General features: G+C 42.6%; 3 protein-coding genes across 6 annotated transcripts in view; 2 read left to right on the forward strand and 1 right to left on the reverse strand.

Annotated features, from left to right (window-relative positions):
• Positions 1-26,694, reverse strand: part of Crz (corazonin) — a 110,990-nt gene that overhangs the window by 22,312 nt on the left and 61,984 nt on the right. The gene's annotated exons all lie outside the window — the stretch shown is intronic.
• Positions 185-2,672, forward strand: LOC143369016 (FGFR1 oncogene partner 2 homolog). 2 transcript variants are annotated; one of them, XM_076812371.1, is made up of 4 exons: positions 185-536; positions 1,287-1,421; positions 1,508-1,759; positions 2,322-2,672. In XM_076812371.1, exons 1-4 carry the CDS (start codon positions 477-479, stop codon positions 2,547-2,549), a joined length of 675 nt encoding a protein of 224 aa, XP_076668486.1. In that variant the 5' UTR covers positions 185-476; the 3' UTR covers positions 2,550-2,672. The 2 variants fall into 2 exon arrangements, with proteins under 2 accessions (XP_076668486.1, XP_076668487.1); XM_076812372.1 differs by having other exon boundaries at positions 190-459.
• On the forward strand, positions 3,360-26,647 carry LOC143369322 (uncharacterized). Of its 3 annotated transcripts, XM_076813119.1 has the most exons (7): positions 3,360-3,578; positions 4,203-4,325; positions 4,639-6,594; positions 6,664-6,829; positions 6,953-7,015; positions 9,834-15,107; positions 15,297-26,647. In XM_076813119.1, the coding sequence occupies exons 1-6, from the start codon at positions 3,513-3,515 to the stop codon at positions 9,872-9,874; spliced, it is 2,415 nt and encodes an 804-aa protein (XP_076669234.1). In that variant the 5' UTR covers positions 3,360-3,512; the 3' UTR covers positions 9,875-15,107; positions 15,297-26,647. The 3 variants fall into 3 exon arrangements, with proteins under 3 accessions (XP_076669234.1, XP_076669232.1, XP_076669233.1); XM_076813117.1 differs by having other exon boundaries at positions 6,953-15,107; XM_076813118.1 differs by having other exon boundaries at positions 6,953-14,972; positions 15,787-26,647.

The raw sequence follows: 26,694 nt of genomic DNA on the forward strand, positions 1-26,694 counted from the left end.
AAAAGATCATCAAAATCTGTCCATATGCTGAGGCGTTATGCGGGGACAAACATTTAAAAAAAAAAAATACATACGGGTCGAATCTATAACCTCCTCCTTTTTGAAGTCGGTTAATAAAAAGCAATGCTATTCATAGGCAAAAAAAATCAATTGTCCTCTTGATGGAAGAAAATGTTAAGGTGACAACATTGCACTCCGCGGTATATATTATACCTAATACCTATAGTATGTACTTACATAGAAATTATGACGTAAGAATTTAGTCTGTCGCCGCTTTGCACTTAAGCCAATGATCCTTGCGGAAGTGACTGAAAATAAACAAACGCATTCGTACCCAGCTAACGAAGATATTTTCATGTAACGACCATCACGTTCGTTCTTCACCACAGTGAAATTTGGATGAAGTGACGAATAAAATTCCACTATAATTCGTGCCGCAACGGTTTCAATCAGCAAGAGGTGAGGATATCCTATGCATGGATACTACCATTGAAAGATATCACAAACAACTCCGACAACTGTTTGACAGTTCCGATGTTAGTATAACCTATTTTTTGTACGTCAACTTTTTATGGGTTATGAAACTGCACTTTCTCCTACCAAGCCTGAATAATTCAATTGTGTTGTTCAGAATGCCTTATGGAATATTAAAAATCGGTATAAATATTATAATCGTTATTATACGAATGACATATGTTACTTTCCGATGTACACCTACATATTTCTCTGACATGCATTTTAATTTCTTTGCAATAGACACGTGATTGTTAAGAATTCTTGAAACATTGCACAGTTAAACTCTTCTCGGACGAATAAATTTCATTAACTCATGATAATTTATAGCTTCGCAATAAAATAATGTACAGGGTAATAAATCTGTTTCATATATTCTCCACACATTACTTATATCATGGATTGTGTATTTTAACAATAAATAAAGAAATTTTCAAATTTTTTGCACAAAGATTAATAAATATGCATATATATTTCACATGTTCACAGTCCAGTGACCCCTGTATATAAATTAGAACTATCCATATAATTTAAATCATGGACTTCCTACATATAATGTGTGGACTGTTTTTAGTCACTGCGGTATATAAATCTGTGTTAATAATTTTGCCACAAACAGTTAAATGCTCTTAAGAAATATTAATTCTTAAAATGCTATCGGTCCGCGAGTCTGCCCATACTTAGAAACCTGGATCATGAACACTTTAACATAATAAATAAACTTAGCGATAATAAAGCAATATTACAATTTGAATTGTTGTTAACCTTTTCAGATGTCACTAACCTTCCAACAGATCATATTGGATGCCAAAAAGTTAGTAATTAGAATATCGGATCATGAAAGTACAGCGGACAATTTGATAAAGGAAATAGAATCGGTTTGCAGCCAAATCGACAACATGAAGCAGGTAAAAAAAACAATTTGTACTTTAAACTTACACTAGAATGCATAAAAATATGTTATCGCATGTGCTTCATACTTACATGTTTACAGTATCAGGAGGATGTAGAGATTTTGAATTCCGAAGCAAAGCAGAGGCCGCATTTCCATTTGATCGCGGGGATACAGAGGGAGAATAAACATTTCCAAGAAATACAGGCTGAGAACAAACAGTTGAAAAACGCATTAGAGGATCATCAACACGCTCTTGAGTTAATAATGTCTAAATATAGGCAACAGACGGCGTCCTTGTTACGCTTGTGCAAAACAGATTTGCCTTCATTGCATAATTCAAAATATGCTAACGTAAGTGTAAAATTAATATGTTTATGCCACCGATATTTCATTCCGACCAGTAAAAGAATTTATCAGGGGATTGGAGCAGGCCAATTCTTTAATTGCTCCACACCTGCTCCGACTTCAAAATACTTGCTTCAGCTCCACTTCATGTTCCGAGTGAAACGTTTGCACGGGATAATGTCGGCGGTCAATTTCGCAGTTTTTAGGCAACGCCGGTATTTGTCTTTCCGCCGCGCGCGGCCGTGTTATCACCGGAGTTCGCGGCCCTACAATATAATATTTTTCCAATGGCGAAAAGTTGAGAATTAGTATTTGAAAACATTTCATTCATCTGCTTTAATAAAAAAAAATAAAAAGAATCTGGAGCAGTGGAACAGTAAAAATTTTCCGTGCTCTCGCTCGGTTCCTGCTCCAAGCAAACTGCTCCGCGCTCCAGCTCCGAGCTCCGGTCCAACGTTCTGGAATTTATTACTTATATTTTGTTACATAAAGCAGAATGTATCCATTGCTTAGCACACCCAACCCTTAATTGTATTTTCTATTCTATTTTCTATTTATTAAATTACAGATCATTACTAACCAAGCAGAGAAGATTAATGAAATGGCAGCAGTAATGAGAACCGCGGCTGCTGTAGACGAAGAGAACGAATTGAAGGAAAAAGAAATGTATTATAGTTTAAAGAAAGAAAACGCTACGTTGCGAGAGCTAGTTAATATTGCAAATAAATACGATTCCCTAAATAAGGAAACTGAATCGGAAAATAAGACCGTTCAAACGGATCCGGTAGACGTTTGAAAGAAACTTGTAATTTATACTTCTCTTATATAAAGCTCATATTATTTATTTCCTACTTTATAACGTAATGGCAGAAAGATTGTATTGTATGCAATAAAGTGCACGTGTAAGGTATAATCTGTACACATTCAAATATTTTTAAATGAATTTTATTAAACAAAAGTATTTCCATGTATCGTTCTTATCTGCGCAATACCATCAAATACCACACAGACGAGGTATAGGATATGCACACACAGATAAATAATAGTACTTTATAGATAGGTGTCTCTCCCGGTTTTAGCGGGAAATTTTGCACCGCTGCAGGTGATATATGGTTTGATTTAAAACGAGAGCGGGAAATCCCTGATCCACTTGAATTTATATACGAGACGCGCAAACAATGGCTGACCATTACAGTGTTTTCCAACCCCTTTTGAGTCGCGATCCCGTTTTATAATATTAACACCGTACATTTACAAATTTTAAGTAGTAAATTCTTAATGCGTAATTTATTATTACAAACAATTCTATGTACTAAGACGCTCGTACCGAAAAGGCAAATTATAGTATTCGTATACGAATACTTTAAAAACAATTATCGATGAATTGTCACTGAAGAAAGTATAAGCCATAATATTATATAAACAGACAAAATTCAAGAAGTTTTAATATTTTTTCTTTCAATCTGACCACGATGTTACGTAGCTATGGCAACTATGCCAAAGACTGCGCACAGAAGTGTACGCGAAGCGTTAGAAAGTGCGACACCAGCACCGCTCCTGGCGAGCCTCGCGAGGCTTATCCCTGACCACGGATTTTGGTGGGAGTGCCCAGGCCCTGTCGCGGATGCTAGTGGATGCTAGCGAGCTGCGTTTAAAGAGAGTGTAGGTTGGTGTGGGTGTGCATACTGTTGGGAGGGCAGACGCACAAGTGAAAGGGTGATGGCAAGGAGTGGAGGTGATATTCAGTGATCTTTAACAAATGGCTCTGTCCGAGGTGCACAATTTGGCCATGATTATCAGCAACAATGGTTTCACTGTTAACAAGGTAAGCGGCCGCGTCTCTGTGCCTCTGACTTCATCGCCGAAAAAGTGACGTTCATCCACGTTCATCTTCCCCTGCGCTGCAAAGTACAGTACGATCGGTCCGATATAAAACGCGCAAAGAAAGGCGTAATTGTGTCGTTAAAAGGATGATAGTCAATTAACGGGAGGGAAGATTGCATTAAACGGATAGTACGCCAACGGAGGAATTATCGGTTCGACCGTAACTGCTCGATACTCTAGTTAATGAAAGCCACTCGATTTTAGCTCGTTGCCGATGCACACGATACCGTAATCGTGCTCACGATGGGTTTAAATTTCAAATTCTTGCTTCTCAGATTAGCTGGTAAATGGAGAAATAGATCTACTCTGTTTGGCTTAATATAGACACACTGATACATAAAATTATAACGTTCTGCTAATATGGTACATGAATAACAGTTGTTTTGTAAGATACAGTAAAATTCTTCATACGTAGATGTATATATATGTATACATATATACGTGTGTTTAATGTAGTAGAAATGCTTTTAATATACAGAATATACATCTGCGTAACTGACAATGCTCTCGTACTGTTTCAACAAAATGCGATCTGTGTTTATATTGGATTCATTTTTTTTTGTAGAGTAACATGGTTGAACGCAACATCGGCATGTTGGAACCACGAAACAGTTATTCGGCCGACAGATGTAACGCAGAATATAATTACTGGAACTATGATTTAATGGAGCGTAATGCGCAAAAGAATGTAAGAAATTTATAGTAACACTTGCGTTTTATGTAACGGATAATTATTTGGTATTCTATAGTATTGTAGCGAGTGTCTTAGAACTATAGGTACAAACATAAGTAGATAGCGCAATTCGCAAGACATTACGAGCCTTAATATAGATCCGAGAACCATTATTCTTGATATACTTGTTTGCCAAATGAATTCGGTATCTTCGATTATTTAAATTCGCTTATTAATTTTATAGCAGTTAAATATATTAGTCGAAGGTTATTGAAAAAGAGCTCTTACTATAGTAGCGATTACAGTATTCAATCATTTATTTATATAGATGAGTGTAGAAGACGACGATAGTCAGGATTTAAACAATCCCATGGTGAACGATTTGGTGTCAAAGATTCTTGACGACGACTCGATTTTCGGGGACAGCGCTCACAGTAACAGTTACAATGGCAATATGCAATATCACGCAGATACTCAGTCCTGTTTCATGGAGAATAAAATTGAGAATAACACGGACTCCAATTTTCCCACCGTAGATCATTTTAATATGCATTCGACGTTCAACAAATCGCAGAACAGTGTTTCTAATAGCGCTAAACTCGAATGTAATTATAATAATCTTTGCGGGGAACTCAAGACGTTGAGTCTTAATACATGCGCTGGACGAGTGTCGGATCAGGGGAATTTATATAATAACGGGGTTAATGCATATCCAAATACATACCCATCTGATTCGCAATCATATATATTACGTCCAAACGATGAGAATTCCTGCATTAGTGGAAACGCTATGCCTATGTGCAACGATTTGCTAACAACATCAAACGAGACGAGCTCGAGTAAGCACTCCGCCAGCTGGTCAGACAATTTGTCCAGCCCTGGCTGTACGTCGGATTTATTTGGGAACTATCAACGAATACAAAATTGTACAAACCCGGACCTCAACTTTAATATGGCTCTAACATTGGCGCTGGATTCTCCTGATCCCATTACTCTAAACGAGTTAGAGTATCACAATAAGATTTGTCAGAATGGAACCACTAATGCGTATAATAATCCTACGAGTACTATGCACGAACTGTACAGCATGACTGCCAATAATCAAAGTTATAGACCAAGCTCAGCGATGACTGATTTGAGCGTTGATTCCGGCTTCCTCTCGAACTCTCCACTGCAACACTTTTCTCCGGCTGACACAAATCTGCACAATTGTTTCGGGACTAATATACAACGCGGTGGTGCCGGCGACTACAAAGATTTACAAGATTCAAGTAGACTAAGCATGGCGAATATCTCTATACCAAACGAGCAGTTTCAATTTTTGCAGCAGCAAGCCTGTAGTTACAAATTGGATCAAGCTGTGGACCAAGAATACAAGCAACTGATTGACTATTATCCAGGCGTGAACGACTTCACCACGTCGTCGATCAATAGCTTAGACACGAACGAGAACTGTCTTTCGAATAACGATTATAGAATCGACAACAATCTACTGAAGATCATCAGCCCGAAATCAAAGACCATGGAAACCAAGACATACTCACCGATCGGTTTCCCGAAGAATCTAAGCTCGCGTCACACGCACCAGTCAATTGCAAAGTACGGATACCACAATTATCAGCATTACACTGCCAACAACGGCGAGACTTTGAAGATGCTACCGCAGAATTCCACAACGTACCACGATATGAAGCAGCCTAATAATACTAATACATATAAAATGGGAGGATTCGACCTAACTAAAGAAATAGCTTTTCCTTCTATGAGCCATTTGACCAATCAGATCGCAGGGTCCTCAATGAATAAGGATACGTTTAATTACCTTATGAAACAACGTCACCATATGCCAAGAATACAAAGCACTCCCGGCATATCGTCAGCGGATGTCCTGTTCAACGCAGGCGTAGTACCAAACCCGAATACAGTAAGATCCGGTGTATTCCCAACGGTGATGCCAGTTCCTGTACCATTACCGATTCCGCGTCTATTCTCTGTGCTCTACGGTGGAGGTCTAAGTCTCAGAAACGGGAACGGAGCGGCCAGGCGTACAGCTCCTTCGAGTATACTACATTTCAGACTGGAGCAGACGTACGAGCAGTTCAAGCAGTTAGAGAAAGAGCGGAAGAAATGCGAAGCTGGACTGGCTGCTCATTTCCCTGGCAAGCGAGTGACAAGCGCGAACAATATACCTATCCCTCGCCTCCAAGGGAACCCATCGCGCGTGGATCGTTTAATCATCGACTACTTAAGAGAACACGCGCGTGTCATAACTTTGATCGCAAAGGTAAATACAATTAGATACCATTTTCGCTGATAGGACAGTATTAACTGCACGATCGCGTATTTCTTTCAGATGGAGCGTTTGCGAGGGACCACAATGAACCAGCGCGTGCACAAGGCTATGGAGAATTGGCTGGAAGCAATAAAATTCGTCCAGGAGTGTCGTAAACGGGAAATCGCCAATGCTACTAAACGTCAGAAGGAAAATCCGCCGTGCATTCTTGTATATAATGACAATGGTATGTTCAGTTATTGGCGCAGGTAGAAGTGTCACAAACCGCTCCGAATTGAATGACTAACAAAAATACTTTAATATGCTGCTATAATAGAATAAAAGCCAAAACATCGTTCTGTGTTCGCAGATATATTAAATTTGGCCGCCAGCGTCCGCGAGCTGACGAAGGCGTCCCGATACGCAAGAACTGGTATGTATAACGCATTGCAAGCTACACTGCTGTACGATTTAGACATAGAGAAAAAGGTGGTCGAATCTGCCAAGGACCCGGTCCTTGTGATAAAACGCAACGACAGCCAGTCGACCAGCGACGCTGGCGACTATCCGAGCTGTACCTAGCAAAATTTCGGGAATCGCTTTTCGCCCGACGAGGCGCGGATCGAGCCCAGCAGCTTTTTACTCGCGTATACCGCGTTACGCTTCTGAAAAGCTTCCGCTGGCGTCTGTCGCATAATTTTACCGCTGAAACAAACGAAAAAGTATGCCGCCCACTATAAACTGCGAATTATTCGATGCATCATACGGAAGAGGTACGCGTGCTCACGCCGATACTAGGGAGATCGTATGCGTGTCTACTTTTTACAAGTTAATAGTGACTCCATAGTTTTCTACTGTACATATTTTTATCCCTACTTATAGTACAGTCTTTGGGTAGGGGATGGGGAGGGTGTCAGTTCTGGTATCCGATACTTGTGATCGTCCGATCGTCTATCGTATTAACGCACCTTCAAGTCGAATTCTCGGCTTGTTCTTCGCTGGCAGACCTAACGGGAGAGCCTGCACGGACTTAGGCGTTTATATCTTTGGAGCACGCCGCGTCGCGTGCCCCGCAATGCCAAAGATAACTGTTTTTAAAACTCGATCGAGGATCCGAAACTCGTGGATGGGCCGAAGAACAAGATTTTTGCTCAGACGTACTGAAAAAATTACAAAAAAAAAAGAAAATAAAATAACAGATCGTTCGCAAGAATCTCCAACTATTACTCGTTCGCGTATGTGTCATAGGATAGGCAAGATAGGCTAAATTCTACCAATAATATCTGTTCAGAGTGCTAGGCAGTAATTTCTTAGACTAGTTCAATGTGGCCTTCCTTAAATGTGTGACCCATGTGTGTCAAGGTAGCTGGATTATCTCGAAAGGACTGTCCGAATGTGTTTCGGTAGTCTCGAATACGCGATAGTGAGCCCGATCGCTGATCGGGCGTGCTCTCTCCGATCTGTGAAATCTACGCGCAGCCTTCGATCCGATCGGTAATAGATAAATGAATATTGTACAACGCAGACGATGTCCATGTAACACTACGCGTGAATCTTTGTTTAAAAAAAAAATGGGGAAAAAGAAGAGAAAAAGACAAAAGAGAACTTTCCTAAGGCATATACTCGCTATGTACACGCGTGCACGGAAGCATGCTCCGGCGAGTGCGTAAAACAATATAAATTATAGAGAATTTTTAACGTGCGTACGCGAACACACATACACGCATAACTATTCCTACATACTTATATATACTTATATACATATACGTTCTAGGCGAATATCGTTAGCTCTACATGGCCGGCTTGCGAACTTCAGCATTTCCTCTACTCAATTTTTCGAGTACGTTCTCTCGCGCAATGACTGTACAGAGACTTTCAGACCTGCGGGTACCAAGCTTAACTGAGGAGTAGAACCTGTAAAAAGAAACAAAAAGACTGTGATAAACGTAACCCGAGGATCGTCTTCGAGGCACTGAATTTTTTACCAAAACTTCGTGATACAATCCAAGTACCATCTCTATACCGCAGATATCCATTACACTTGCATTCGGAGAAGCATAAGAAGGTATTTTAAACGAATACCGAATACGCGAACGATACTAGTGCACAAAAACGTCCATTATTAATTCATTAAATATCCACTCTGTGGTCATCAACGAATCAGCGCTCTGAGCTTGAAAATATCAGTCAGTAATATAAGTGCCACAGTACAGGATGACCTGAACACCTCGGAGGCGATTAATTACCATTCTACGTTTGTCACAACCCTTTCGTTTCTGCTCGCGAGTGCTACTAGTAACTTAAGTCCGCCCCATGGTTCTGAAATGTCCTGCGTATACCAGCTCAAGAATTTTAACGTTCCAACGTGCACAACTGTACGAATACATTTGTTCTTTTCATTGTTTTTAATTTAGTCGCGACGCTTAGATCGCCTAGTTGCGTAGCTCGAGCGCCGATTATTTCCGTATACAGATACGTTCGCACAACGATAACGAGGCTGAATCCTCCGCGACTCGAACGGGTCCCAGTACCCGCGCGTAGGATTTCCGAGGCGACAGTACTTAGGCGCAACGTTCGTCGTTGCCTCGTGGTCTAACATTTTCTCTTTTCTTTGTTCGTTTTTCTTAATACCTAAGCTGAATATATCGGCCTGTATTATCGTTAGAGCGCTGGTAAATCGGTCGTCGGTTATCAAACGATGGTCGATGAAGCTTTAAAACCATACTCGTCTCGTGTATATATCCTTCAACTTCCATCGAACGCTGCGATCATGCGTAGTTAAGCGTCCCCGATGCGGTGGTCAGGGAAAACGGTGTGCTGGTTCAATTCCTCGATACATCTATATCAGTCTTACACTTAGACGAGACACCGTAGCGAAGTATTTAATTTAGGTATTACTAGTGATATTCGCGTTACTCTAATCACAATTTTCCTAGTTGCCTTTGCCGCTGACCAACCAAATGGACGCGTTCTCTCAAAATTGTTACAGATTTACAGAGTTTTATATCGATATTGTATTCCTCTCTTATCCAAAGCCGCCTGACGACGATCCTTGCCAACACCGGGCATTTAACTTTTCCAAAGCAACGATTCTAACTAAGCACCTTTAAATCCAGTTCATCTTGAAACGTTCAGTGCCCCCCGACAATTTTTCCTCTCTCTTCTCTCTCTCTTTGTTAATTTATAGTCTAGTATTAATCCTTTAAACGCGCTTAGTCTGCCATTTCTTAAATAACAAGTTTCTTTTTCAGTTGTTGGAAGGACCGAAGGTTCACGGCGGTGGCGCCGATAAGAGGGAAATAAAATCTGTTGACCCTAGCCATAGGAAGAGTTTCGGAAGTATATCGTTAGGGGAATGGTTGGAAAGCATTATATGGAGGAAAGGAAGCAATCGCTCGGCGGCAAAGACAATCTCGCGTGGAGAACGGCCCGGTACTATCCGACCTTGCCAGCCCGGCAGGGCGTACATACAGACTGTTATAACTCGCTTTTACATAGCGCTTATATAATCATTGGGGACCATGTCGAGCATCGTCTCCTCGTATCAGCGTGCCCTGGTTTTCACTGCGCGAAGGAACACATGCATTTCTTCTTCGACCTCTTCGCCCGAAGGCATAGTCCGGGGTGCGCGGCTCTAAGCCCTCCACGCTCATCTCGCGCATACTTCGTTCGCGCCCCTCTTCGTCCTTGGTCTTTTCTTCCTTTCTCCCTCGACGCGGCGAGAGAAGGGCGAGCAGCGAGAAAAGGCACCGTATGAGACTCGTGCGACGCATATTCTTCTTTCTTTCTTCTTCGTTTGCTCCCCAGTGTACAACACCTGTCCGGGATCGAAAGTATAGGCTTAGCGGAAATTTAGAGAGAGAAATATATATATATATATATATATATCTGTCTGTTAGGATAGGATAGGATCATCGAATGCTCATAAGCGTACAATAAACGCGGATTTGTCGTCGCTTGCGTTACTATAGGGTCGTGGAAGAGGATGATTAGGGGAGCTGTTAGCGTGGCGTTAGCTGTGAAAGGAACGCGCGAGCAAGCGGTGCTTTACAGAGTTTCCTTCCGCATTTTCTCGACATATATTGTATTGTAACTGTGATATATATAATGCCAATTTGTACATAACTACAGCAGAGGTTCTCCGTGGCAGGTGAACGCGGTGAACGCAGCCGGTCCATTAGGTTTCCTTTTTCACTTGGGTAGCTTGGTCCCGGCATTCTCTTCGCTAGGTCGCTTACCGCTGTTTCCGTGCATGCAACGCGTGGAATGTGATAACGATAGGATATATAGGCTGTTTGCGCGTCCAGCCGTGACTCGCCCGGTCACGCTCGCTGGTACGATCCAAGGTGGTCCGCGAACGATCCAAATCTCGCCGATAGACCCGCGAATATCACTGCTCCGTACGCGTGGCAGTTTACTTAGACGTCGGTACTTAGTTCGAGCAACTGGCAATATCGCGCGATCAGCCGAATTACGGTAATTGCCCGTTGGGAATACGCAATCGGGGATTGTCGCTTTAGTGACCGGCTTCGACGAGTCCAGGCGAAGGGCAGATACAGGCCTCCTTCATATTTTGCAACAGCTTGCTCTCGAAGAATTTGATTAGCTCCTTAGGGTCCAGAATTTCATTGCGGTTCGCCAAGAGCCGTCGTGGCTTCCCTCGGGCTTCAGATTCTTTGACACTCCACGGGGGGATATTTTCTTGAAACGTTAAGAACGCTTAGGAGGTTCCCCAGCTTTTTGGAGCGCGTGACGTCGGAGGCTTTCGGCTCAAGCTGAAGCTGATCCTTTGTGCCGTGCTCGTGCTTAAATAGGGAAAAGGGATATCGGTGGTGGGTGTAGAATACTGTTTCTCGTCCTCTTCGTCAGAAGAGGAGGGAGAAAGCTTCTCGCGCAAAGCTCCGTAAACGTAATATGTGCGCGCGCGCGTATTAAGTGATTACCTCGTGTCGTATTTACCATACGCAGCATCGTTAAGAATAGGAACACTATCTGCACAGATACGTGTTTGACAATCCTATTTAAATTGCATGTGATATTATATATTACTGAATAGCTAAATATATATATATATATATATGTATCTATGTTTGTATACGTGTACACGGGATGCTCCATCGCAAGTCCATTAAGAAGAACAGTTGCAGGTGCATTAATATTCTGTCAAAATTTGTGACACGTACGTATCTTCTGTTATGTAAACAAAATCGCAAGTTACGCTTAAGAAGAGTTAAGAGTGGAACTATAGGTGAATTTCTAATCAATCTAGATTACCGATATTCGTGCAAGCTTTTTGATTTCTTGTATGTATCCAAGTAATTTTGATTTCAGGCAGTTGTTGAGGATACAGAGGGATGCAGTTAGCGTATCAGGCGTTCCGTGTGCACGCGTACAAGATATACGTGCACGTACACACTCGTACATGCATACGAATAAAGAAATGAATATATCAGCGCCCCGAGCGCTATATAGGGAAAATCTGAAGCGTCCATAAACACGTGTATATAAAGCAGACTGGCTAGTAACGGCGGGAAAGTAGTGAAAAAAATCGACCAATGTTTAACTCACAGAGGCGACACGCCTGTGAGAGGTGTGTCGTTGGCTCGTAAGATCGACTGCCGATCTGCGCGTCGAATATCAATAGTGGGAGAAGCTTATAGTAGATAATGTTTCTGAAGCTAGGTGGATAGTAGCTAGGAGCGGTACAGGGTCCGGATGGAGAGTTCCAAACACCACTCGTACGTTGAGCGACATGGAAGTTAATAGCGTAGACGCAAGAACAGTGTTTAATTTCGTTTGTCCTGCTACGTCGTTCAAAGAGCTTCTGCTTGGGGGCACTATTTTAATGGCAATTGCCTGTCGTTCCCTTGAACCCGACGCGTGCTGCATTGTGGCCATGGCGCAACATTGTACGATCGGCGAGATCAATAGACAGAATAAACCTCGTAGCAAGGTTCCACGAGAAGTCGAGTCGCTTGATCAGAAACGAATAACGTCACATCTGTGCTGTAAATCTTCAAAGCTTTAACGTTTGAACTTCACTTCGGTATCGTCGAATTAGGCATTCTAACTCCTGTAAAAGTAACTAACTCTGTGTCTTAAAGTCAATTAAGGAATTCCAGAAGTCGATCAAGCACCGCAGACGATATTAAACACTGTCCGAGAAATGTGTTAATTAGTACTCGCTTTCGTTCCCGTCCTGCGGGGTGCTAGTTTTAATTCCACCTCCCGGATCATTTTCATATTCCATTTGCAAAATTAAATCGCTTTAACCCGAGAGTTTCGCTCGTTTCCAGTCGCCAGTCCTCTGTTACTTCCAGTTCGTTGGTTCGCCCATCGCGGCGGGCTTAATTATTAATATTCGTATGGTGGTTGGTTTCATGGAATTGTACATCGAAGCCAGATTAAACTTCAATGAAGCAGTCCGACGTGGCGACTAGATAACAGCCGTACAGTTACCTGGAGAGGTTGCATCGATTAATTACTAATCTAGCGAATTAATGATACATTAGTGACCGATTGGTATCCCGTAGGGGGAAACGGTTAACTATGTGATACACGCCGATAAAGCGCTACGCGCTCAAAGATACCAGAAGCTCATTTCCGCCAGGCAAACACGTGCGCTCTAATTATATACTCGTTTAGGTGCATAATTGCCGTATTTGGGTCAATAGAAGGCAATGCTTCTTTTAGAAGGTCGGTGGTTATAGTCTCTACAAAATCAAATGGCCGCTCGACGTCACTACCCCCACTATTAGGCCGTACTCCCACTTCTGTCACTTCGTTGCTCCGCCCATTGCGTTTGGGGAATAGAGAGGACACGTGGATATAGTGGAGAAGTGAAAGTCTAATGCGATTTATATTTCCGGGGACGTAATCTTGAACGGCAATTTGATTCTGTACAAACTATAGTCTGCCGTGCTCTGTATAGTGTAATAGTGGTTGACTGACAATTTTCATTAGAATCGATGAACTTCGTCGTGTAGTCTCGACTAGACTACTTAGTTTTCACTCGCAGCTTTTCATAGCTACCACGGCCGTAATTTTCCTTTTTCGTCTGACTTTTGAAAGTACTCTTTACCAGCGCGTGTAATTACCATCACGCGGGAATAACTAATGGAATTTGGATTTTCCTTGTCTATATTGATCGTGGTATATATGTTGCATGGGAAATTTGATTATCGATTAGATGGAGCACAGTCATGCGCGGTGAGAGCAATACTTTTAATTTTCGTTCTGTATTTGAATAATTAGAATTCTGCTCCCGTTTTATATTAAGCGACTTCGTTCCTATTTTATTTTCCACACTTTTTTTATCCTTACTTGACAAGAAAAATTTATGTACGCTGCATTTAATACGGCAAACTAGTGGAATATAAATTTGTAGCAGGATAGAAATTTAGAGACATTCGATAATTTTTACTCAGCACATTGCTGACTGATTCCTCTCTTTTTTTAATTTTATAACTGGTGACAAATTTGTGTGCAACACGTGTACGTTAAAAAAAAGAATGATATAGAGAAAGAAAATGCAGATTCTAAATAAGTAGCGTAGTATTCAACGATGTAGCAATTCGTTCATGTTAGATCGACTAGATCTACCGGAGTTTCTATAGTAGCCTCGTCGTAACCACACTCGTTTTTCCATATTTGATAAAAGGTAGCTGTGCTACAGCTTCGGGAAGGTTTAGGATTCCATGCGCAGAGACTATATAGTAATAGGCAATCGATTCTATCCTGCCCGAAGATTTTCCAGGAAACTCCACGAGAGTTCAGCCGCCTCGAAAATCTTGAGCTCCATAGGTTTGAAAGTCCTTGCACAATTTATTAGGCGTTCGAATTGTTCAAGATTTAAAAAAAAAAAATAGTCGAAATGATTTAGATGGTTCCAAAGCCCGTTATAGATCAATCTTGTTAGGTCGAAGGTAGTCACGTAATAATATCGATAGGCAAATGGGAATTACGTAGTGTTTAATGCTCCCTAGGGAGCAGTTAAAGCTTAATTCAGTATCGAAGTAAGAAATCTAACGACTAGTTGCGTTTCGCGAAATGTTCGAGAGTCTGCGCTCCTCAAGCACGTGTTTCGTTCGCTATAGGTACTATTTTTTTAATTGCTGCTGGGGACCGAGAGGACGATTCATGCTTCGCAATTATTCGTAGTTTCTATCGTTACGTTTAGTCAAATATATAGTGGACTTTGACGGTGCACAGGGTGTTTCAGAATCATAGGCGCAGATGATTCTAATTATCAAGGCTCCGAGTAAGGAGGATTAAAAATGTGATCAGAAACTAATCCTTTCGTGAATATAAAAGATTTGAGAGTTCTTACACATTCAGTTTTTACAAAGTTTATGCAGCTATCACTACAACAGGTCACAGATTAAGTCTCAGTGTATAAGTGTGACATTTCATCAGGGCATTATAATTATATTTAGGACACAAAATAGTAGATTTGCAAAGTCACTGAATCGTTCAATTTGGCTGCAGGTATACCACTGTCATCTTTTAAACCCACTAGGGTAGATGTCCCAATTACTGCCACTTCATTTATTTTACTTCATAAACACGTAACGTATAAATAATAGTGTACGAAACAAATTTATCATTAAATCAGGACTGTTCTTCTTATTATTTTACACAGTTTTTATTAAGTGAAATAAATAAAGTGAAAGTAATAGGGACGCTGATAGTAATTGGGGCACCTACCCTAGTAGCTATATTCCATCTGGAAATCTTGTGGACCCAATATTTATATTAATTCATACATCCATAATTTTGGAATCAGTAAAAAAGACCAAAGCCACGATTTTCCGAATATAAATCTTTATTTAAAAAAAAATAGAAGTAACCGTGACACAGAAATCAGAGGGAATATCCAAAATTCTCTAGTTTGACTGTTTATCTGACACAGAAATTTCTTTGGCACAGTTGCGTTTTCATCTGCCCTTCCATTTCGCGCCCTATCAATAAGCACCGACTTCTTGCCGAGTGTTCAGTATACCTGAATGCCCCTCAGAATTCAAATAGCCGGCATTGATGCGTTATTGGAGTAGGTCAATGTCAATCAGTTCATTCGTTATTGGAGTGACATCAGTGCTAGTTCATTCGTTCAATACCATACTTCCTATGTCTACACACTTATACACAGATGATTCATGGAAATGTTCTTTTGAAAGGACATGTCCTCCGTTGGCGAGTCTCAAGGAACGCCAACTCAGATTCGTCTCATTAATATCAATTTTAGGAATTCTCAACACATTGACTGATTAATTAGAAACAAGCTTGCTACACCTCGCTATTCTCCCTTCTAAACCCACATTAACATGTCCATTTCAGCGTGACGTATTAAATGCAAATACTTCAACTCTCAAATCAACTGAGCATTGTTTATAATAAATACAATCGCATAATTTAAATATTCCTTTGTCAAAGACCTAGCTCTATAAGCAATTTAAGTCGCTACATATGATTCTGAAACACCCTGTAAATACCGTCCGCATCTCTGCTTTCGCCATTCTCTCCAGCTTCAGTCGTTACTTACTAATCAATAATATTAAGTCATTAGTCATTAGAGCGTCAAGCTTCCCTACCAGGTTCTCGCACGATCAACCCTGCACAGTATTTGCTGCTGGACATCCAACACCAAATTCCAAATAAACGTAGCTTTCATCAATCCACGATCACCTAGTAGCTCGGAGCCTAAAGGCAGGTTTACGCGACCGGGCGCGACGTCAATTTCAAAGTCGATTTTCTCGAAAACGAAGCGCGATATCAAAAAATTGTATTCCTTTTTCTCGTCTCATTTACTCCTTATAAGTCGAAAAGAAACAGTAACTTTTTTTGATATCGCGCTTCATTTTCGAGAAAATCGACTTTGAAATTGACATTGCGTCCAGTCGCTTATAAAACCTTAAGACAGTTGCGTTCGAGGTCTGTTCTAATTACCGACCATAGCGAGCGTCCAACAGATTCTATCTCTGAACACCAAGATTGCAATGTACAATTCAGCTGCTAGACGTCTCTGAATGTTGACTAACGTCCACGATGACAAGTGGCGGAGATCGGCGCTCACGAGATCAGCTCGTGAAACTTAAAGGCCGTCGCACATTCAAGAGAAACGTTTATAAACAATTGATTCTTATGGAGCCGCGCACACTAGACCAAACGCAACGACAATTAATTAATCATTATTAATTTCTTCAATTCGCGACGGCCTTAAATCGCATTAATTGCCCTCGAACGCAACTATCTATCTGCCCCTGTCGCGCAGAGGCTCAAAGAGCGAGGCACCAGTAAACTATTGTACACCTTTGATACACTAAACGAAAGTCCGTGAACCGCGGGCGCGAGAATCTACGACCCCTGATTACGCGCAACCCCAGCCGCTAGCCTCTGCGTTGGGCAGCGTAGTTTCTTCGTAGAGGGTAGGCTAACGCGAGCTAGGGCAGAATAGGCAAGCTTGAGATCGATAGTTAAGTAGCAAGTGAGTACATATTAGCCACGTGCGTGGGTATCTATACGTGTCTGTGTTAGAAATAAATTGCTTAGTGAAAACGTCGTGCCCAGGCAGGATGATTGGAGCTCGCGGGGCCGAAAGTTGCTGGACGGTGTCCAGAGGAATTTCGTTTCCAGGGTGCGCGAGTTGTAGATATTTTTTTAGATTGAACCGAACCGCTGGCGAGATTCTCTGTCGCTGATATGCGAAAATTTTTTAGTACAATTTCCCGGGAGCCCTGGACACGTGGATAGTAAATTTCCCGTCGTGCGCCGACCACGACTTTTCAATTGTAAATATCGAAGCTAATTTCGAATAGGTACGTAGTATCTCTGAACGTGATTGGAAGAGATTCATTTACGCGGCTGTTTTCCCGCCATAAGTGATTTTTATTTGTTCCTCTCTGTTTCCCATTTGTTTCTGCATTTTCAACGAAGCGATTCGCCCTTCGTTCGAGTTCGATTGCGCTAAAATTTGCTTCCTTCTCAGCTCGAGAATTCTAGGTCGATAATATATTTTCACTGGTCAGCTGGCGCCTCGGCTTTCGGCGAGGGGGTGGCGCGGGATTGATAGCGTCCACGGTGCTCCCTCGGCTCGCAAAGCGCGAGTCGCCGAAGCTATTCCTATTAGGTAAATTTACTGTGTAATTAGTAGGTAATGGTAAGCGACAAATTGCGTTATTTATTTTTCTACGCTAGGCGACAATTGCTTTAAACCACGTCCGGAGATGTCGGTTTGGATTCCACTTATTTCTAAGCAGGAGGTTCGTGTAACGCGTTTCACATATCGACGATGAATATCAGCGGTACCTTGCCAGCAGGTTTCGCGACGCGTAGGATCTCTCTGCTTGTTCCGCGTTGGACAGAAGCGGGGGGTAGAAAGAAATGCAATCGTTCGGGTCGTGGCGAACGGTTATATAGACTTTCGCGTGTAGAGAGACAGAGGCTATTAACAGATTTAAAGCTGGCAAGAATTATTTCCTTGTTGGAAGTCTAGGACGAACAGGAACTGGCGTGAGAAAATCGTTTTTCCTATCAGGAGGGAGAGCAAAATTAAATGGCCCCACGGGGCCATTGGGAGAGCGTTCTTCCCTATCTTTGCTAGAGAAAGGGGCAAACTAGAGTGAAGTATAAATAGAAATTCTGCTTAGTTTAATTAAGAATCAAGGAAACGAAGGCTTCGTTGCTAGGAGGAGGCGGCCCCACAATTTTCTGAAATTGATAGGTAGCGTTGAATGTGAAAAATAATTCTGAATAGATTTTTGCAACGAAGAGGTAACCCAGTCAAAAGTTCTAAGGATGTTAGTACCTCCGTGCTATCTGAATTTGGAGAAAGGGGCTCGATATTTTGAAAATTCACCCTGCCGTAGAGGGAAGAAATTTTTGTTTAGTAACAGTGCTAGATGCTGCGTTAATATGCACATTTTAAGTGGATAAAATGTGCATATTAACGCAGCATCTAAAAATATTTTGTTAACACTGTTTTATTTGATTTATTTCCTCGTGAACGGGTACGACCCATTTCGTGACAGGAGTTGAAAACACGCGAAGTTTTTATTAATTTCCTACGAGTTAATAAATTTGAAGCTGCCCCCTTCTCGCAGCGAGGTCTTCAAACGGCTTCGAGCGATCTATTAATTTTCTTGGCCTTTAAAGGAATAATTTTTTCGGAGCCTCTCCGGTTTTTCCCTCGCTGTGTGGTCACGCACGAGGGAAACGCTTGGACGCAGCGATGAATCTGTTAATAGCGGAAACCAAGTATGGAATTGTATCGACGTTCTTAGGATTAGTACATTAGGATCTTTGCGGATCCTCAATCAAATTCAGCGATCGAATGTCGCAACGATCGGTGCGCTTGGGTGTCCAAGAAATAGAGAAGCAGAATGCACACGTACACGCGTACACGTAGGAAAGGAAGTTGCTCGCCGATGTTAGGATACGCCCCGCGAATAATCTACGTCGCAGGCTGAAAGTTCTCAGGGAAATGCAACCGGGAGAGGTACGACATAACTGTGAGCGCAGAATCGGTCGCCCCGATCGATTTCTCTTTCGCTGGCCCGCGAGGATCTCGACGATTTGCAAACGTCACTGAGCAAGCTTTCCAACGACACCCCAACGGAACTAGGAAGAAAAGGAAAGTCACGTTGCTCGTAGTAACGTAACTGGGAAGGGGTCGTTTGCTGGGAACGAGACTCCCAGCACTGGGAATTCTAGAAAAATTGCAGGGCGATTGAAACGAGGGTATGAGATCGATACTGCTGGGAAAGTGATAGTTGAATAGAAATAATATTTTATTTTATTGGAAATAGGACTGTAGTAAAATATGGCAGGGATAAGGGCCATTTTATGCGAAGGGTCGTTTAAAAACGGTCGAAGGTGTACATAGCGGTCAGTGAATTAGTGATGAGACTTCTTTTGCCATTGCAGTAAATAAAAACTTGCGTATCACTCTGACATGGAGTTGATTTGTAGACCTACGTAAACTAGACAATTTTTTCTCTCTCTCTCTCTACTATATACTCCAAAAGTTGTGCCGTTTTCTTAGACGACCCTGCCACGGTATATTGAAATATTGATATTCAAACTTAATTAAATTGACCAAAGTGATTGGCTAAAGCTATGACCCCAAGTCGCGCCTCGAACCGACGGAGAAGCTTGCAACGAATCGTCGAGACCCTCCGAGAGGTTCAGCTTCGCGCGTCACCGAGAAGTGAGAAACGGGCGATGTTCGCGGCCGTCATACGCATAAATTCGTTCGTACGAAGACAATCGTTTTACGCTATTTCGAGAAAGTAAAAGACGCCCTGCTGATTTCAGGGTAACGGGTCGGCGATGGTCGAGTATTACCAAAGCGACGAAAAAAAGGCAAGAGGAGATAATACTACTAATAATTAAAAAAGAGAGAAAAAAATACAAACTAAAAAAAAAAAACATCGACGTCGCGAGGGGATTGCTTGGTTTGCGGACCATTAAATACCAAATACTATACAACGATCGCGTTACAATAATTATTTAAACGTAGGGTGGAGAGTGGGGAGGGTGCAATGGTCCCCAGCGACGAGCTGGGGGCGATCGTGCGCCGGTGATCTGCGTGGATCCAGGATGTAGCTAGACGGGCGAGGCGTGAAGGAACGCGCGGCCGCCGAGAGGTCGAGTCCAACCGCGATAGGATTCGTTTGCCGTTCTGCGGTTGTCGGTTAGTAAATTTGATTGAGGACGTCACCTTTTTAAACGTAGATACATAGTGCGTGTGCGTTTCTCGAGCAGTAGCGAGGCTCCGAGTAGTTTCTTGCTAGGGCATCCTCGTCGATTTGCCTCCGCGCTGTCGGCGAATCGAACAGGGAGAGCATAGAAGACGAGAGCAGCGTGGGTTCGATGTTAGAGGATTCCTTAATCTCACGGTCGACAGTGGAACGTCTCTTAGAGGGTGCACAGGCAACGAGAGGTCTGGGAAAGATTCTTCGGCGCTGTGCACAGCGAGAATCGTATTCTCACAGCGATGACTAATTCGATTCTAATATGGCCGTCCCGTTTGGAGTATATACTTGGGCTCCTTTTTTCTTCCTTCGTCTGTCGGGTGCGCAGTTGCCATAGCTTGTCCCTACGCGTAATGGAGAGGGAACACCTACAGCAGTGGCGGTACAGCTGCGTAATGACGCCGTGACGCATAGCAGCGCCAGTAGGTGTTCCCCCTTCGCTACGACGTAGGGACAACCTGGCAAGGTGGCAACTCTGGCTCGGACGGAACGAGAACGATAGTTTGGTTCGTTCGTAGTCGTAAAGAATTACGAGCTGAATGTTTCTTGCTCTACTGAGACTAGAGGGATATAGAAACTCGAAGCTATCGTTCGTAAATTTATACGCGCGTGCTAAAGGACAAGAATTCCACTACGACCAAAAGAAAGCAGAACTCTACGTCGGCCGATGGCTCTGTCGAGCCTCCAACATATCGCTAAACCAGTCGCGTGCTATCAGGATTAGGGGACACTGCAATATTACTAATTCCGCGGAGACACTTAAGGTGCGGAACGTTTACAACCTAATTATTTGCTTACTCACATCCATGCACATACAAGATGCTTACAACTCGAGCAGTCTCGGAGCGCGTCAAATTGTAAGCAACTCCCATTTCGTGATAGCTAATACTAGAGCTTTGAATCGCTAGGCGCAGATTCGCTACGTGATAGCGGGTCCTTCTGAAACGTACTTAAAACTTCTCCTTAAGCCGCGCTCCCACGTGCGCGACACGCGGTACGAAACGCTGGAAAGGGATCCCACGTCTTCTCGAAAAAAAGTGGCGCGCATGCGAAGTGTTTGTCCTGATTTGTCTTTCACGCGTGGGAACGAGATTTTTCAGTTGCGCTTGAGCGTAGTGCGCGCCGCGGGTTTCGCAATGGGAGCGCGGCTTTACGTCGCGTCCATAGGAAGCTCTAAGCGAACGGCGTCTCGTGATATACTGCTAAGCAGAAGGATATAGGGGTACAGTGTGTGGAAAGGGAGAAATGAAGAAGGGAACGATGCTCAAATTGTAAGTGACTGTGCGACTCGGCGCGCATCGCTAAATCGCTTTAACGTCGAGCACAGGGGCGCGTGCGCGTCAGACACGTACACTAAAGACTAGAGATTCTAAGACGACGGTAGCGCTCGCACCTTCTGTGAATTGCACCAAAATAATTTTTTACGGATACTATGTATATACGCGAGTGTACATGTGCTTGCGCGTAACTGTGCCACGCAGACTCGCTTTCGCCGCCCTGCAAGCGATCCGTACTGTTTCGCCTAACTCGATTTTTTATATTCGTTACGCTTATACATTGCGTTACGCTACGACTGCTCTTCTGAAGCTCGCGAGGAGGCTAAATCGATGTAATACACTATACTGCCGGAAGAGAGATTGTAACCGAGATCGTCGCGTTTTAAAGACCAATCACGATCCTCGAAGGCTTGCGCAACGCCTCGCTGGCCTTTATCGTTTAATTCCCTTAAGTTCCTTGAATTAAAAGTTCCTCGGATCGTTTAAATATTCGGCCAGATGCAATCTGGCGCGAAGCGTTCAACAAACGGGCGTTTCGTGAATTCTGTGCGCACCAAGTCGGCACCGTTTCGTTTTACTTGTTACCTAGACTGTATATTGAGGATTAGTTTTATTGCCGTGTAACTGCAATTATAACTTTCGGTTGCAAGTGTATTTTATAAAGAACGTGTAAAAAAGATGTTAAAAGAAAAATTTGACCAATTTTACGTCCCCTTGTGGCTTTCGCTCGATTTAAGAAACTTCTCGTCGTAAAAGGCATTAACTTATTTCCCTCCTCTTATATTCCTTTACGCGTAACAACATATTTGTCCATGTATCATAGAGCTTCGTTCCTATGTATGCAATGTACAGCGCAAAACATACTTGAAACGTTCAAAGAGAGCCGTTTTTTTTTAAGTGTGCGCGTGTACTTTAAGTATGTTCTGCGCTACAAGTTGCGCATTTGAGTACGTGGTTTTAGGTATACTCTGCGTTACGTGCTTTACATCTGGGAATGTGACTTAAATACACTCTGCGCTTTGTACCTCCTACATGTGGGAGCGCGACCTAAACACACTCTGCGCTTTATATCTCCCACACGTGAGAACGTGACTTAAGTGCACACAGCGCTTTGCATATCCCACATGTATGACCTACGTATACTTTCTGCTTTGCATCTCACACGTAGGTACGTGACTTAACTGCACATTGCGCTTTTACGTCACACATGTGGGAACGTGACTTAAGTACACATTGCGCTCTGCATCTCACACGTGGGAACGCGACTTAAGTACACCCTGCGCTTTGTACCTCCTACATGTGGGAGCGCGACCTAAACACACTCTGCGCTTTATATCTCCCACACGTGAGAACGCGACTTAAGTGCACACAGCGCTTTGCGTATCCCACATGTGGGAACGTGACCTACGTATACTTTCTGCTTTGCATCTCACACGTAGGTACGTGACTTAACTGCGCATTGCGCTTTTACGTCACACATGTGGGAACGTGACTTAAGTACACATTGCGCTCTGCATCTCACATGTGGGAACGCGACTTAAGTACACCCTGCGCTTTGTACCTCCTACATGTGGGAGCGCGACCTAAACACACTCTGCGCTTTATATCTCCCACACGTGAGAACGCGACTTAAGTGCACACAGCGCTTTGCGTATCCCACATGTGGGAACGTGACCTACGTATACTTTCTGCTTTGCATCTCACACGTAGGTACGTGACTTAACTGCGCATTGCGCTTTTACGTCACACATGTGGGAACGTGACTTAAGTACACATTGCGCTCTGCATCTCACACGTGGGAACGCGACTTAAGTACACCCTGCGCTTTGCACCCCACACGTGGGTACGCGAGTGCAAACGTGCAGCGCGCCGCACGTTTCGCACGTGGGTACACGGCTTAACGCCTTACAATCAACGCTTTCGCTTATTCAACTTCGTTTCTCCGCCTTCTTCGATGCTTTTCGGCTGTGAACTTTACAACGCTGATACCCGAACGGTATATACGTCATTCTCGAGTGAAACTAAATATCGACAATCCAACACGGGAGAACTTTTAAGGACTTTAACGAACGTTTTTCTTATTAGCTCCTTTCTTCGAGTTCAGACGAACCTTTGGCATCCTGCAACTTAAGCGCCGGTAAATGAACGTTTCGCCGCGATACCGTCGATCGCGCAGTTCCGACTAAATATAGATAGCCACGGAGAGGGGGATACTGAACGGGAGAAACGGTGGGAGCAGAAACGCGAGAGTAATGAAGGGTGAAATTGATTGGGAACGTAGAGTGCAGATTACATAGGATTTGGACGCGATAAAGGAAAGGGAAGAAAAGAGAAATTAACTATCGTTCTTAGTGTTTTATATATATTATATATGTTACGTTTCAATGTACACTACGAATCGTATTAATATGGTACGTATATGATAACAATAATATATATTATATACATATATATTATATATATATGAATGATATATCGTTAAATGGGCTGTGGTAGAAACCTTTATATACTTTATACACCAAACGAGTCGGATCCTCTTGTTTCGTTTGTTTTTTTCGAGAGAAATGAACGATAATAACGGAAGCAACAAACGAACAAAAAAAGAAAAAATGAAAAAAGAGAGAAACACATATGGGAGGGGTGGGGGTGGGGTACGGCATCATTTTACAAAAAGACGCTTCAGTCGTTGAGTGCGTAGCCACTTGTCCTATATTCTGTCACACAACGATTACCTTGCACAAAATGTACCTAATTATACTTAATATAGTAGGATCCGTCTTAATGATTGTCAATAATACTGTACCTACCGTGCCCGTGGACACGGGTGAATTATGATATTAGGCTAATAAGGCTGTAAGGCGTAACTACGATTAGATAGAGAGACCCAGTCGCTGAAACTGTGTACTGTGAATGCACCTGCTTCGAAGGGCAACGCCTCGATTTTGCTAATCGCACGAAATCTGGCGAAGAATATCGCTCGCGACGCCAATCGTTTCTAAACCTCCTCCTCCCCCCTTCTTCCCTCCCGCCATTCTTGCACGCTCCATTTTAGGTTAATTTCTGTGGATGAATCCTTTTTAAACGGAACTTTTCAAAAGCATCCATTTACAACGTTTCGATATTTCGTACACGACCTTTTAACGAGGTTTTGATATTTCGAAGCTTTTCGCGGTGACGTCATCGTAGGAACGATTATATAATAATATATTCTGATTTTAGAGGTTATTAACGTCGCTCGTAGTCGCATTCCAGTAAGATTTTACGAGCACTCTTTTTCGCGACGTATCTAACTCTCTATGCGCCTTTGGTAATCTCGTTTTAAGGATCGAGGACTCGTCCTTTTGTCACGTTAGTAGATTTCGGGCAGATCGTATGTACTTACGAATGATTTATCAGTATTTGCTTTCGCGGCCGTCTTTTGATTAGTTTTAACCCAGCTGTTCTCAAGTCTGTTTGTGTCTGAAATGATTCTTACTTATGGATCCAAGCTAATTGGGGAAAGTTTTCTGGCTCATTCTAATTTTATCTTCTTAGTTTTCGTTAACACTCTCAATATTTTATATCGTTGTATCTACAAAGTAACTGAAAGTTATTTTAGGTCAAATAGACTGAAGGAGAACAACGAGGGCTAAGAGCTTATTCTTTTCTTTTTCCCCCACTTCCTGCTCCCCCTCTCTCCCTCCCTCCCACTCTTCCCCTGTCTCTTCCATCTATTTCGTCGATCACTTCGAGATTGCGAAAACAAGTGTCTACAGTTGCCCGTTTCGGGCCGCGTTACGAGCGAATCTTCGAAGCAGCGCGCACGACTAATTGTTTATATGAATGTCATAGCCTTAGTTTCGCTAGTTGAGAAAAAGAACGAATGTTTTAGACCCTTGCTCAAATAAATAAAAAAAAATATTAATTTCGATGTCACGAATGTTATATACCGATGTTAATTTAAGTTAAGACTCCCAAAGCAACGTCCACCATTCTCGCGGCGGCGGCGGCGACGAGTAATCGAATGGACAATGTTTACACGCTACTCACGCGCGTGTCGATCGCGTGTGCTCGGGGCGAGCAACGGATTCTCGTGTCCCGTGTCCTTTGTTACCGATAGTTTGACGAATCGTAGCTGTCTGGCCCGGCACCCTGTCGTCGATATCTCTGTATAGGAGGTTTAAGAAAGTCTTTCCCTGGTTATGCCTTTAGTTTAGCGCGTCTCTTTCGCGTCGGTATGTCTTCGGAAGGATAAACTCGTGGGGCGTGGAGGGGGGTTGTCTTGCTTGTGCGCATGCTGAAGTTGCATCCTCGTCCCTCGACTGGCGCCCGATTTCGTCGTTCATCGCCCACTCTTTCGAATAAGGTAAACAGACGACTTCATTATTATCGTAGACTGTTTCCAACGGAAATTGTCTCGTAAAGTTTGGACACACACAGGACCATGTTTTACGTAACCGTAGAGGATAAGACCTTGAGCTTAATGTATTCTCTCGTGAAACCGTGTATAAAACTCCTGTTTGTACCTTACTAGTTTACTATGACGCTATTATATATTACATGTATGAAGGAATTGAAAGTGAAGAGAGAAGCGATCTATTGAATAAGAGAGAGAGAGAGAAGGAGAGGAGGAGGGGAGGGAGATAGAGCGAGCGAGAGGGAGAAGAGATAAGAGATAGGGATGTTTATTGTCCATTCAAGGATCACGTTAAGTTTTCTTCTGTTTTTCTTTTTTTTCGCTGGAAAGCAACGGAAGATTAGCGTGTTAGTATCGTTAACAAGAAGATGCGTATAATTATCGTGCTTTTGCTTCGAAATGTTTCATAAACATGTTTTTAACTGAATCGTTTCAATAGCGGGGCGGCAGGTACATGTAAATGCCGTTCAGTGAAAGACTATATCAGCAAGGCTGGTGATTAGATTTCGGTTAGTTTCCTTTTTTATGTTAAGCATGATAACGGTTTAGCAAATGTGTTTTACTGAAAGTGTCCTTCCTATGTAAATTTACTTGTTTGTCCTCATAAATTATAAATAAATGATATCTTTCGTGTTCACGTACATCATGGTCCTTTTTCACTCTTCTTCGGAATGTACGTCGCCGTTGG

The sequence above is a fragment of the Andrena cerasifolii genome, chromosome 5 (genome assembly GCF_050908995.1).
Source record: "Andrena cerasifolii isolate SP2316 chromosome 5, iyAndCera1_principal, whole genome shotgun sequence".
NCBI classification, from domain to species: Eukaryota; Metazoa; Arthropoda; class Insecta; order Hymenoptera; family Andrenidae; genus Andrena; species Andrena cerasifolii.

Coding starts and splice junctions, on each gene's coding strand:
- LOC143369016 (XM_076812371.1), top strand. CDS start 477: ATGGATACTACCATTGAAAGATATCACAAACAACTCCGACAACTGTTT. Junction 537..1,286: donor AACTGTTTGACAGTTCCGAT/GTTAGTATAACC, acceptor TAACCTTTTCAG/ATGTCACTAACCTTCCAACA. Junction 1,760..2,321: donor ATAATTCAAAATATGCTAAC/GTAAGTGTAAAA, acceptor ATTAAATTACAG/ATCATTACTAACCAAGCAGA.
- LOC143369322 (XM_076813117.1), top strand. CDS start 3,513: ATGGCTCTGTCCGAGGTGCACAATTTGGCCATGATTATCAGCAACAAT. Junction 4,326..4,638: donor AGCGTAATGCGCAAAAGAAT/GTAAGAAATTTA, acceptor TTATTTATATAG/ATGAGTGTAGAAGACGACGA. Junction 6,595..6,663: donor TCATAACTTTGATCGCAAAG/GTAAATACAATT, acceptor TATTTCTTTCAG/ATGGAGCGTTTGCGAGGGAC.